Source organism: Heloderma suspectum, chromosome 4 (assembly GCF_057233095.1).
Source record: "Heloderma suspectum isolate Gila_16-S chromosome 4, 16-S_ref, whole genome shotgun sequence".
In the NCBI taxonomy this organism is placed as follows: domain Eukaryota; kingdom Metazoa; phylum Chordata; class Lepidosauria; order Squamata; family Helodermatidae; genus Heloderma; species Heloderma suspectum.
Window position 1 is genome coordinate 109,280,787 of NC_139461.1, and position 13,885 is coordinate 109,294,671.

General features: G+C 41.1%; 1 protein-coding gene across 3 annotated transcripts in view; it reads left to right on the forward strand.

Annotated features, from left to right (window-relative positions):
* The first annotated feature begins 1,182 nt into the window (after nucleotides 1-1,182).
* Nucleotides 1,183-13,885, forward strand: part of MAK (male germ cell associated kinase) — a 44,603-nt gene continuing 31,900 nt past the window's right edge. For all 3 annotated transcript variants that reach the window (XM_084850338.1, XM_084850340.1, XM_084850339.1), the window contains exons 1-7: nucleotides 1,183-1,390; nucleotides 6,851-7,140; nucleotides 7,580-7,634; nucleotides 9,721-9,842; nucleotides 10,333-10,412; nucleotides 12,303-12,435; nucleotides 12,519-12,690. In XM_084850338.1, the coding sequence (XP_084706464.1) occupies nucleotides 7,040-7,140; nucleotides 7,580-7,634; nucleotides 9,721-9,842; nucleotides 10,333-10,412; nucleotides 12,303-12,435; nucleotides 12,519-12,690 (663 nt within the window). In that variant the 5' untranslated portion in view covers nucleotides 1,183-1,390; nucleotides 6,851-7,039. The remainder of the gene's footprint in view (nucleotides 1,391-6,850; nucleotides 7,141-7,579; nucleotides 7,635-9,720; nucleotides 9,843-10,332; nucleotides 10,413-12,302; nucleotides 12,436-12,518; nucleotides 12,691-13,885) is intronic.

Consider the following 13,885-nt stretch of genomic DNA (forward strand, 5'->3'; position numbering starts at 1 on the left):
CAGAGGTCGGTTCCTGGAGGACCGACCTCCCTCCACTTCTGTGCTGCCTTGGTGGCAGCGTGGAACAGCCCTGTCCTCTGCGCTCGCAAGAGGACTGCAGAGGGGCCAAAAAGGGGGATAGCTGGGGGCATTTGGGGCAGGAAAGACAGAACTGCCTGTACAGCAGCCTCCTTCCTGCTCCGTCCTCCCGCAGCTAGACAGCTGCAATCAGCTGTCTAGCAGAAAAAGCAGGACAGGAGAAGCGCAGAGGGATCGATCCCCCCCGTGCTTCTCCTGCCCTGCTTTGGGTAGGCGGTTGCCTCCGAGTTCGGAGGCAGCCACCTATCTGGATAGGATTGTGCCCTTATTTACTCGTGCCACATCATGGGTTGTCGTGTTCTCTGAACCTGGCACGCAGCACGGCAGAGCCAGCTTGTAACCCACCCCCATCCCGCCACATGCCGGATTCTGATGATACGTCAACCCGCAATGCAGCATGGGTAATTAAGGAAATGCCAGGCACATGAGCGCCATACACAGGGGTGGCGGAAACAACCCATATTGTGTCGTTGTGCAAACCTGGCCACTGACACACACACGGGCTTCTTCAGTCACAAGGGAATTTATTAAACACAGTAGAGAATTTAAAATATACATGCATTAATCGAGGAAAATAATTTGGTAGGGCATTCCGAAATCAAAATATGTACAGCACCAAATATATGCAAAATGAAGCAAACTGTGGGGAAACTGCCAGGAACGGTTACCGTGCTGCTCTCCCAAAAATACTGTCGGGCACCAAAGTTACTGCTGCACTGGACGAGACCGATACTGCAATTGCTTAAGTCCCACGGTGTACGATGTACCTTACGTCCCAGGTAAGTGTGCGTCGCATTACAGCCTAAATTCTATTGTAGTGGGGTACACATGGCCTCTACCTCCTGCGGAGAGCCTCAATTCGCACACAAAACTCCAGCTCCCAGCATCCCTTCGCTTGCCTTTCTCGCTGTTCGGAAGAAGTCACGCGCGCACAGTTTGCCGCCCTCCAGCGGGGTGCGCTGGGCCGGCCGTTCCCGAACTGTCGCCGAGTCAGCCAATCAGGACCACGAAAGGCCGGGGTCACGAGCGCCCCCTCTGTTACCATCCGACGCCTTCCTCCTCTCCACGCTTGCGCGCCTCCTCCTCCTCCTCTTGGCCCCGCCCACTCCTTTCGTGCCTCAGTCGCGCCGGCTCGGCGGGTCGCTCGGCGGGCTGTTGCCTAGGTGACGAGTCGCCGCCGGCGCGCAGCCCGGGCCCGGCAGAGTCGAGGGAGCTGCCGGCGGTTCGGAGGTTGGGATGAGGCGGCCGAGAGAAGAAGAAGGACCCGGAGGGGGAGGCCCCGGAGCCTCCAGAGGCGGCCAGCTGCGCAGCAGTGAGTGTGTGCAGGCGCGGGCTGACAGGGCGGGCTAATGGTGACGAGGGGAAGAGAAGGAGGGGTGGGAAGAGAAGCAGCAACAGTCTGGCTGGCACGCTGGGAGTCCAGGCGGCGGCGGCTCCTCCTGCGGCGCCAGAGTCCACGCTTTTACTCTAGAGTAAGCTCACTTCAGCCCTCTTGCAGATCGGCCGGCTCCAGGGGTTTTTACTCCGGAGTTAGTGGAGGTTAGTGTAGCTTTACAATTCCGTTCTGCTCTTGTCTGTTCAGAAGTAAGACTCGGCTCACTGAGTTAAATGGGATTTACTTCTAAGGCTGCCGTCCTGTTCACACCTAACGTGGAAGATAAGCCTCATTGAACATAGTGCGACTTGACTTCGGAGACAATGCGCAGGGGACCCGGCTGAAAGTGTTTCTGGCCTGATCTAGCCAAAGCTAAAGACTTTATAAATCTCACCAATTTCAGTGGAAAGCATTTAAGAATATAGTTTGCATTCCAGATTTATTTATTTATGTCACATATCCTTCCTTTCCTCCAAGAAACTCAAGGTTGCCTCAGTACAAGAAGCCTCAAAACAAGGTTCTCCTCCCATTTTATCCTCACAACAACCCTGTGAGGTAGGTAAGACTGTGAGATAGTGGCTGGCTCCGAGCCACCCATTGAGCTTCATGGCTGGAGTGGGTATTCTGACCTTGGTCTCCCAGGGCCTAGTCTGACATCCTAACCACTTCATCATGCTGGCTCTTAAGACAACGTAAGTTTAGGTGGACTGTGCCCTGTAAAAGTGTCTTGACATTCCTGAAAGTTAAGGTATAAACACTCATACATACATTTTTAAAACCACCTCCACCCAAGTGATACACTTAATTTTTTACCTATGTAAAAATGTATGTATATATAAATCTACATAAGAATTGTGAGGTGCGAGCTTGAAGTAAGTCACATGCTCTCCTACAAAAAAAGCACTCTTATTCACTTCTGAACAGGCGAGGTGGGGGGATTATTGACATATCCCAGCTGTTAACTTCATCACACAAAATTAGATAGTTTTTGTCAACCTGTGATGGTAGGATAATTGGTAGTCTAGATCAGTGGTCTAGATCTTGGCAATGGTGTATGTGTGGGATGGAACTGACAGATTCTGTAGTGGGAGGGATTTTCTTTCCTTTAGAAATTCATATAGTTTGACCAAAGACAAGCTCCCCACAGTCCTCCAGAAGTTAAGAAGTTGTTAAACAACCTATTTAACCAAAATTCAGAAATTTGAAATTTCCACTTTCTGTGACAATTCAAACTTATGGTTGCAATCCTAAATATACTTTAAGCCCAATTTGATGCAGATAAATTCTATGTTGATTTCAATAGGATTGGACATTGACATACCTTCCACTGAAATCAGTGGGACAGATTTTAAAGTAAATATAGTTGAGATTAGGGGAAGAATTTTGAACACATCTTATTTCTAGGTCTGTTGAACAACAATGTAGCAGTGTGGGGAAGGCGCTTTTTCTTAACTTTGGGAATGATAAACAGATGCACAAATGTCAAGGAGAGGAAAGCATATCCATATTATTTATTCATGAAAGGAAGGTTGCAGTTTTCGCATGAATGAAAGGACGTGAAATGTCTGTATTACTACCTTGGCAACCACTTGTCACTGTTTAGCAACTGTTGAAATTCATCCGGTAAAAGTAAACAAGGAAAGAAAGCAGACGCAAAATGAATCCTTTTCAAGATGCTCATCATGAATTCCATCTTTTCACACTCAGAACACGTTCTGTTCCCAAATGTTACTGGGTGTAGGATTGAACAATTGTGAAAATTGTCAGTGTTTGTTATTGCATATGCTAACTTAAAAGATGTGGATTTTCTGGTCTTCTGCATTACAAATGCATATGTAATTATTATGTACTTAGTCTGATGTATACGGGAGATAAATCTTATCCAAGTTCTATAAATCTTAGCCTGCTGAGAAAGATGAAAAACAAACTAAATGAATTGTGCAACCATTGTTAGTTCTGGTGAAGCCAGTGGCAAAATTGCTGGCAAGGTAAACATGATCAGGCTTACAGTTGCTTAGTATTCATGAGGTCTGTATTTGATTTTTATCTATGAGAATTAAGTTGAAACTCCTAAGATGGAAAAGGGTGAGTTTTCTGATCAGTGTGACCTCTTTTTCAGTAAGAAAATGTATAATTAGAAAGTGCCTTTAAAAAAAAAAGTTGCATGAAACACCCACAGGATGCAGGGCAGGATAAATGTACACACAACACCCATGAATAACGTTCATGATGTATAAACGTAGAAGAACTGGGGGTTACCACCCAGTCCTATGAAATGACATGCCCAGCAAAGTATAGGATTAAGCATTAGCATCTCATCACCAGCTTTATGTGAAGTGATCTGAATCATATCATACAAATATCAGTTATTGTCTCCTTGAGCCAACTGATATGACCCAACCCTAGCTCTGATGCAACTCTAACTCTCGGCGCTGCTATGCTGTTATCCCTCTTTGACACTATTGTGCGGTGCAGCATGCTTGCTTTGAGCAACGGGGGGATTGTGCATCCCCCCCACAAGATCTTAGATTCTACATTGTTGCTATAGAGTGGCATTTTCACTGCAAGTGTGGTAGAGCTGGATGGCTTTGCTACACTTTGCTGCTGCTGTTATTTAATGGCTTAGTGAAGCCTGAATAGGCTCTCAAACAACCACCTTCAGGATAAGACAGCTCTAGTTTCATAGGTATTACCATTCAATCCAATTGTCTTCAAAAATCCACAAAACACACCATAACTTTGTCCCATTTTTTCTGTCTTACACAATACCCTTTAGGGAAAAATCTGTAAAAAAAGTTTTATAATGGAAACTTCCTTTCCATGCTATACTTAGAACAATCCCATACTACATGATTTCTGGTTTTGTACAAAGCACGCAAAGCCTGACGTTAAACTTTACTATACAGGAGAAGTTATGTCATGAAGCAGTGTCTAGTAAGCACCCTGAATAGAGCATTTCGTTTGCTCAGCCACACTGTGTGAACGTAATAGAATCTCAAATATCTGGGCAAAATCTGCATACTCTCCTCCCAGTTGTCCCATGTTGCCGGTACTCCTATTTCTCTTCCCTAAACCTGCTGCTAATAATACTCTTTCTGTTATCTTCACAAACTACTGTCACTAAATTAGATGTTTAGGATCTGGCTGCCATGCCCTAATTTTAATCTTGTGTTTACCAATAAGTGCAATTGAAAATAATGGTATTAATTTTGAGCGAGTATGCTTAGATTCACAAACAGAAATGCTTTGTGCTAATTCTCTTGTTTGGAATTACCACGTCAACAAGTAAGTCCATTACCACCCTGAAGGACTATATAGGTGTCTTTCTATAGTTTTGTTGCTGCTAATCACTTTTATGGAATAGTGCATTTGCACAGGTGGCTTTTTAGAATGTGACTACTTGGGTTTCAGTTTTGCCAGCCTAACACTTTTTTTGGTTTTGCATGCCTTTTTTTTTTTGCAGATAGACTCATCAGTTTTGAAGGGCTTTATGTTTAGTGGTTTGTGTTAGGAAGTACAGACATCCATCTCTGGGGGAATATGTATGTATGTATGTATATGCATGCACATACACATATACACACATATCAAGAGTTCTTGTAAACTCAGTTTCAAGTATGGTGCTCTTTAATAGCTGTGAAATTACACCTTAAAATAATTAGTTAACTCTGTGTTGCTTTGATTCACAGCTATTTATTCCTGCAACTTCTCTGATACTGTTAGAAACCCTTGAGTAATGGTATCCTGTCCTCTATCTGTCCTCTCCTTTAATCCTTCCTTAATCCTGGTTGAAGAGATTATTGGCAGCATGTCCTCAACAATAAGGAACAATCTGTTCTTTACAATAGCATTTTTTCCCCTTCTCTTTTCTCCAGTAGGGTACTCCCAGGGGAATGTGATGTCATTTTAGTATCCCAGTTCTGCGTATGTTTCAGGAGATGAGGTTGTATAGAATACTCAGTGGACTCACATAGAATAGTCTCTGGGCTCAGAGCAGTTGCCCTTAAGAATAAATAATAATTTCTTATTGAGAAAAAATGAGTGCATGTAATAAACATTGTGTTTTATTGTGTGTTGTTTGGTTTTAATTTTTGTGAACCGCCCAGAGAGCTTTGGCTATTGGGAGGTATAGAAATAAATAAATAAACAAACAAACAAACCAACAAACAGAAAGACAGATTTCTTCTGTTTTTGACTATGCTGCCATCTCATTCTCAGATTCCCGTTCACACTTCCTCTGAAAATTCTGTTACACCATTAAATAATAACAGTGGAACGTGGCAACAGTGCCATCCAGCTCTACCCCATTTTTAGCAAAAACACTATATATACCACTCAGAGATGTTCGTCTTTGCCCCTTAGGTTCCATCCTGTAACATCCTGCTACCAGTTAATTTCATTCTGACACTTGTTTCCTTTGTGGTCTTCAGGTATAGCTAGATGGCAGCTTCTGTGCTTCCAGTTCATCACTTTAATGCACAACACACAAAGTATCCTGGGAAATATCTTATGCAGGCCATGTATGTGTATGTTTCAGTAGCACCAGAAAATCACTTTCCACATATACTGTAGCTTGGAGAGTAAAGGTTCCCTTTTGTATTTTAGGCATTTTTGCTTTATTACAGTATGTGATTTGGAGCATTCCTGTAGTTTGTGTGCTGCTATAGTGCCTCAGTTCGGGAAATGGTCTCACATACTCAGTGCAATCACGTTCTGGAATTTTATTTACCACCATGAGAACTAGATACCTATTTTTAACAGTGAAAGTACAGAGTTTTAAGGATTCTAGCTAACATGTTAGCTATCTGGGAAAAGAAATGATGATCACCTTGCTGACTTGTAACACAATCCTATGCATGTTTACTCAGAAGTAAGTAAACATGCATACTAGTAAGTGAGTTTAGGATTGCAGTTGAATTGTTTCAATCTGTTGGTCTGAAGTAACATATCACACTGACAGTAATATTAATTAGCTGTCATGACCCATATTAATCAGGATCTACAGCAGGGGTGGGCAACAGGAGGCCCTCTAGATGTTTTGGCCTGGAACTCACATCATCCATCACCTTTGGCTCTGCTGGGAATAGTAGACCACAAGTTGCCTACCCATGTCTAGACTTTCATTTAATTGGACTCTACTGCATTATTAGCCCTCTATGTTCTCTTTTTTACCCTTGAGAAGATGTTCATAGTTTGCAAGAAAGCTATCCTGGTATTCCATTTATCCATCTACTATACAGCACAGATTTAGTTTAGATGTGCTTCCTATGCATACTTTTTATATAGAGATTGTATTTGTTTAATGTATTGCACCATTAAATTGCTGTTACATGGTAGTCATGTCCTTTTCCACAACATATTTAAATAAAAACATTTGTTTTTGTTTTTGTTGTTAAGGACGCTTGTAAGAATGGCAGCGTTATTCCTTCACTACTACATTATTTCCGGATAGAGTGGTTGTAATACTGGAAAAGAAGACTGATGACTTAAGCAACTACTATGAGAGATTACTCACTTATGTAACAACGTTCTGGGAAAGAAACAATTTCAACATTTCTGAGGATTTGGCTAACCTGCTTTTACAAAATGAATCGGTACACAACCATGAGGCAGCTTGGGGATGGAACATATGGCAGTGTGTTGATGGGGAAGAGCAATGAATCAGGGGAGCTTGTGGCCATCAAAAGGTTTGTGCCTTTAAATTCTAATGCTTTTTAAATGTTTAACAATGCAGTCCTACTCATGACTACTCATTCAGGTCAGTGGACTTACTCCCAGGTAAGTATGTGTAGGCATATGATTTTAATTGATGTTCGAGAAACTTTAATAATAAAAATAACAAAATATCTATAGGATCGTAGCCTCAATATGCTCTTTCACCAGTGGTAGGAATCTGGTGTAATTCTATTCCTGGTGACTTGTGCTCTGTAGGTCTAATTTGTCTCTTTTCCACTTTGCTCGCCACAGTAACACACACAATACATGCTGCTTGAGATAACGAGACATCATTGGGCTGCTGCCTCTGGCTACTTGAACTGCAGAGTTTATCCACCTTTCTGTTTTGTTTTGTCTTGTGTGTTTTGCCATTTTTATTTAAGCATGGATTCCTCGTAATTTTTATTTCAGAATGAAACGGAAGTTCTACTCCTGGGATGAATGTATGAACCTGAGAGAAGTCAAGGTAACGCTCATAGAACGTTAATTTTGATAGGAGTGTTATGTCTGGTAGCTTCTGCTCAGTGTGGAGACCCCAAATCTGGCCCTCTTAAGGGGTATCTCCTGCTCTGTTGTCAGTATAGAAGTAAAAGTGGGTTGTGGAGGGAGTGATGTCTGTGGCACATTTTTGTAAAATCCGTTCCATCTGCATTTTGCAGATTGTCAGCTGCCTTTCTTTCCATTGTCTGCTCATTGGTGGAATCGGATTTTTTTCCAGTTCCCCAATTTGTGCAAATCTCCCCCAAATGCACATTTTCATGATGGAGGGAGCAATCCTATCAGGATAGGTAGCCGCCTCTGAACTCAAAGGCGACCGCCTATCCAGTGCATGGTGGGAGGAGCATGGAGGGGATCCTTTCCTCCGTGCTTCAGCCGCCCTGCGTTTGCAGCTAGATGGCCGCAGGTCCTCGGAGTGGAGGTGAGTTGGCCGGACGACACATAGGAAGCATCGTACTGGCACTTCTGCACTCCCTGCCCAGGGAATGCGCCCTTTTGCCCCACTCCACGCTGCTCATCTGAGTGAGGAGCCCAAGGATGACTGACGCTGCCTGCAAGGCGGCAGGGGTGGGGAAGCAGTTCCCAGAAACTTACCAATCCTACGGCCATCTAGCCACTGTCTAATGGCCATTGGATTGCACCTATAGAGGATTGCCTATAGAGGAAATGTGTATTTTCAGCCAGTATTTTTTTATTTCATATTTTTCTACGACTACGTTTGCATAACATTCTGGAAAGTAAAAAAAAAGTCTGCAAGTCCATGGAATCAGAAAAAGCTAGTCTGCTGTGGTATCCACAGGTTGGATTCATAGAAATCTGAACTCATTTGATTCTGTTGCAGATTTCTCCAACATCCCTACTAGCAGGCCACTCATGGGTTGGAGCCTTGGTGCTTACTCAAAAAATGGTCAGATTGGCTCTTGAAGAAAATTAGTTGCTGACCTGGGGTTCATACTGTGTTTTCCATAAGTTGGGATGCAATTCTATTCACGTTTAAATAGGAAAAAAAACATTCTACAACTCCCAGCATTCCCCAGCCAGCCGTGGTGGCTGAGGAATGCTGGGAGTTGCTGGACTTTCTTTTCTTTCTAAACATGCATAGGATTACATGCATTTGGCTATTTTGTGCCAAAATGGAGCCCCTCCTTGTTAGTGTGGCTTTCTCTCAAACTCTGCTGGTGGGAATTAGCCCCCCCACCATTGTCTGCCACCCCACTGATTGCAACGTTTTACCTTTTTGATTTAAAAAAATATCAGCGGGATTTGTATGATTTTGCAAAACTCATGAATGCATTGCAGATAAATATTTGGCTGCACAGAAGTAAAAACAGCTACGGAAAAAGGGATTGTCTGGAAACTCAATGGTCTTATAGGCCCCTTCCAACCCTACTATTCTGTGATTTTATGAAACTGGCCATCTTAATGTAGAGGGCTATGTAGACACCTTGATCTAGACCAGGGGTGTGTGGAAAGTTGTTCTCCAGATGTTTTGGACTTTACTTCCCAGCATTCTTGACTATTGACCATGCTGTGAATAGAAGTCCCAAATTTTTGGAGATCTACCTTCTGCCCACCCTTGGCCTAGACAATGTGGGATTGCTGATAAGTTAAGAAAGGGCACAAGGACCCATTTAGCTAACACAGAGATTTTATGATTGCCGTATGTGGGGTTTATTTGAACCTTTCCATCATAATAATTTTAATGGCCAGCATGTTATTTCATTTGTTTCCCAAGTTGTAAAGCAAATGCGATCTGGATGCATTTAAGAGAGGATGTCTGTCCTCATAACTATATGAAAGGGTGAAATGTGAAAATAAGATAGTTATACTTGGCATGCACACAGGCCCTGGAGACAGGACACAGGATGCAAGTAGACCCCATGCCTGGCCTTCACAACCTATTTGCTCTGAAGCCTGCCCTCTACGTGCTAAAATGGGCCTTGGCGATTCTGAGGCTTTTTAGGAACAGTTACATATTTTCTTTAAATAACTCTATTCCAGCCAGTGTTGGAACTAAAGACAAGGTAAAAATAATTCATTTTTATATTTTGCAGTCTCTAAAAAAACTTAATCATGCCAATGTGATAAAGCTGAAGGAAGTTATTCGAGAAAATGACCATCTTTATTTTGTGTTCGAGTATATGAAGGAAAATCTCTATCAGCTAATGAAAGACAGGTATATCTACTTTTAAAACTTAATGCAGCATCCTGTTTGCTATTTTCATAGAGCTTTTTTGATATTTTGAGCTCTGCTGTAATTATCTGTGTCACAGAAAGATATTCGATATTTTAATAAAGTAAAAATGTCAGAGTCTGACTTAGTGTGTCAGAAACTGGCTTAATTCGTTCCTCTACAGGAGTCTTATTGAGAATTGGGTTCTTGTAAGCCAAGGTATCTTTTCCAGATCAGTTATTTTCTGCTGAGAAAAGCTTTTATATTACTCATGTTTAACTTGCTTATTACTCAGGTTTAAACCCTCCCAGTTTCACATGATGCATGGCTGGCTGGGGCATGCTGGGAGTTGTAGGACTTTACCTAAACGTGCATAGGATTGCAACCTAAGACTTTTTCTTTGTTTTTAACTGGAAATAGATCCTGCTTTACAGGAACACAAAACGTTAATGTTATGAAAGTCTGTTGACACTGTCAATTTGTTTCCTCACAGAAATAAGTTGTTCCCTGAGTCTGTCATCAGGAACATTATGTATCAAATATTACAAGGGTTAGCTTTTATCCATAAACATGGTAAGTCTCTTGCTACTCTGCTTTCAGACATAAATGTACAACAATGAGATAGGAGGTATATTTATAACTGGAAAAGAACTACTTCATGATCTGTTAAAGTATAATTGGGATATTTTACTTTTATTATGTAGTGGCAAGGCCTAAATGGAGAATGTGGCTTCTGACATATATATTCCATACTGCTCAAAGAAAATGATAGTCATATATTTGTAATTACATTTAAGCAGCTTCTGAGTTGGCAATTCTTCATTTTCCTGAAAGGGTTTTGTTGAGAAATATTTTGATGTATTTTCAGTTTTCAAGGTAAGATTAGTTTTACCTCAAGCTATTTTTTTCCTGTGCGTTTCGCTCTTTTTACAACAAATATACTCAAAGATCATTGATATCTTTTTCTAGAATTCTGATTGACCCAGTTTGCATCTAATAGCAAATTGTGAGTTAATTAACCCACCATTTGCCATACGTGAACAGGAATGAGCAAGTGCTGATTCCCGCACACTCCTCACTTCCACTTTTAATCAACAGCCTACGATTGACCAGGTCATAGGTGGTGAGTGTGACAGGTGAATCCAGAATGCTGGTTTGTTTAGTCAACCCAACCATAAAACATGGGTTAACTGCTGTGTTGTTTAGACAAGGCTGTTTGTTTGTTTGTTTGTTTATTTATTTATTTCTATACCGCCCAATAGCCGAAGCTCTCTGGGCGGTTCACAAAAATTAAATAAGCGGATTAGATAAGCAGCTTCCAGCTACTTGTAATTCTCTCTAATTTGCTCCAAGATTGATTTTCTTTAAATTAGCAAACATCCCATTCCAAAACTTCAGACAACTTGTGTAATATACCTGGTATATTATCTTATTTTTCTAATTTATTCTATTTCTGCCTTTACTTTTTACACAGCTTTTGATTCCCAAGAACACTCCAAGGCCTGGATTGATCTTGGAGTTGTATGTTTCAAACAAAGGAAAATAGAAAACAGTTAAACTTTTTAATAAATGATGCGGCCTGTCTCAGCATGGGAGGCTTCCACGCATAGATTCCCATTGCTAGATTGGGACTTGCATGATCAACAGAGTGTTGCTATTGCAGATCCCCTGGATAGGTGCAATTGGGCAATGTGCTGTTCTGTACCTGCATCAGGGACTGTGTATATAGTGCTGATCAAATGGTTTGTGGTGATAGCATTGACAGTGCCAGTCTGGGGTTGAATTCCTTGTATGTTGTTGTGAGTTAGGCATACTTTTTAAAAAGGCTATTTTGGCTCTGGTATGTTACATTACTGGGAAATGGAAAAAAAACCCGGTTGGGATCCAGGCTTAGTCATACTTAGAGTAGACCTGTTGAAATCAATGTTACAAGTTAGTCACGACTGACTGAAGCCCTATTGATTTAAGTGGATCTACTCTAAGTATACTAAGTCTGGATACAACCCTTTCTATGAACTTTCCTTTTAACAATGATTTGGTAGCTTCCATTCATTCAGCTGAACTGCAAGTTATCTCACACTTCATTCAGTATCAGAAAGGTCCCCATATTGAGGCTTTGGTAATATTCCATTTATTTGTATGTAACTAACTAGCTAAAAAGATAATTAATCAAGTACAAATTCTATAATCAGTTGGCTGCTCCAGATTTTATCCATTCAGTGTTATATTTTAAAAATCTGTCAGATCCATCAGCTTCCATAAATATACCAATTACCAGCTAGCTGAGGTCAGAAGTCTATAAAACTGAATACAAAAACATTTTATAGCAAGCTATTTTAAATCTAATTCAGAAGAGAGAATTTCCTTATTGTCCAATAGAATTCCAAAGCTGTTTTCTGTTTGAGGTAGCTGTTGATACAGTGATCAGTTGATTTATTTCTTTGTCTGTTTTAACATTCACAGGATTTTTCCATCGGGATATGAAGCCTGAAAACCTTCTCTGTATGGGTCCAGAACTTGTTAAAATAGCTGATTTTGGATTGGCTAGAGAACTAAGATCACAGCCTCCATATACTGATTATGTTTCCACCAGATGGTAACTACATTATTAGTAAGGACCTTCACTTACATTTTGTATCTCTACACAAATACGTTCCATTATTTCTTTTCACATCACAGGTACCGTGCACCTGAGGTTTTACTGAGATCTTCTATTTATAGTTCTCCCATTGACATATGGGCTGTTGGCAGCATAATGGCTGAACTCTACACACTAAGACCACTTTTTCCAGGAACAAGTGAAGTTGATGAAATCTTCAAAATTTGCCAAGTGTTAGGAACCCCAAAGAAGGTAAGCTGTTTTGAAAATACACACTATTACAGTTGGTAGGAATAAAATCAACAGCTACTGTTGGGTCTACTTTGGTCCTGAATTGCCTGTATATTTTATTTCATTTCACTAATTGCTTCGGCAACTACTTGATGCTTCCTGAATAGGATTTATTTTTTTTTGCATTTTGAGAATAGTGCTTGCTTTGAAAATTAACCATTTCCATATGCTATGTCTTGTTAAGTACTTATCCTTACCATTATAATGAAAGCCAGATAAGTTCAAATATACTTTAAAAATGGATTCCTATGTGGCATGGTATAGAACAAGTGTTTCCTAGGATTACATCTAGCACTGCTGTTGCTCTTTCTTCTTAGATGGAGTGTGAATTACAGCTTTATGGTTTTTTGCGGGAAGTGGCATCATGAAGAGAAATATATTCCTTAGAATAATGTAAGATGCAGTTGGAGGCAAACTAATAAAGGGAAAACACCATGTTCTCATGCTGCTATAACAGCAACAAAAAGTATTTGTTGGCAATACAGTTATGTTGAATTTTAAGCACTTGATATAGTATGAATCAAGCTTCCAAGGCCCAGTCCATCTTGGGCTTATAAATTGTACTTTTCTAAGTATGTTCTCAACTGTACTTTGTCAGAGTATGTGGACGTGAGACATGATTAATGTGTGGTTTACACTGTACACACACGGAACGTAACATTCTGTGTTTGGATAAAACAAATTAGAGCAGATGAACACTAATTCCAAATTGTGTTTTGTATTTTTAGTGGGAAACTTAAATATAGGGAAATGCCCCTTCTGCAGCAGAGTTCAAATTTCAACAGTCATAGTTCTATGCTTTTAATTACTAGAAGTAATGAACAAGAACAATAAATGCATAGATACATGATGTTTCTTTTCCAAATTGCAATCCAGCAATTCCCCCTTCCCTAACCCGAAAAAACATAGGTAGCATTTAGAGTATTTGGACAAGGGATATGTATATGGAGAGCCACAACTCTGAAAGGGAATGCTGAAGGCAGATTTGGGGTGGCAGTGGGGATTATGGTGCTGGGCACATGGGGCAGTATCCAACGGGGCACTTATGCCCCCGCCGATTCTTTTCCACCCTGCCAATTCCATTGCACAAACAGTGGGTCTTGCTGATGGCATTGTGCAAGTGGGACCCACCACTTATGCAAGGGAGATTTAGCGC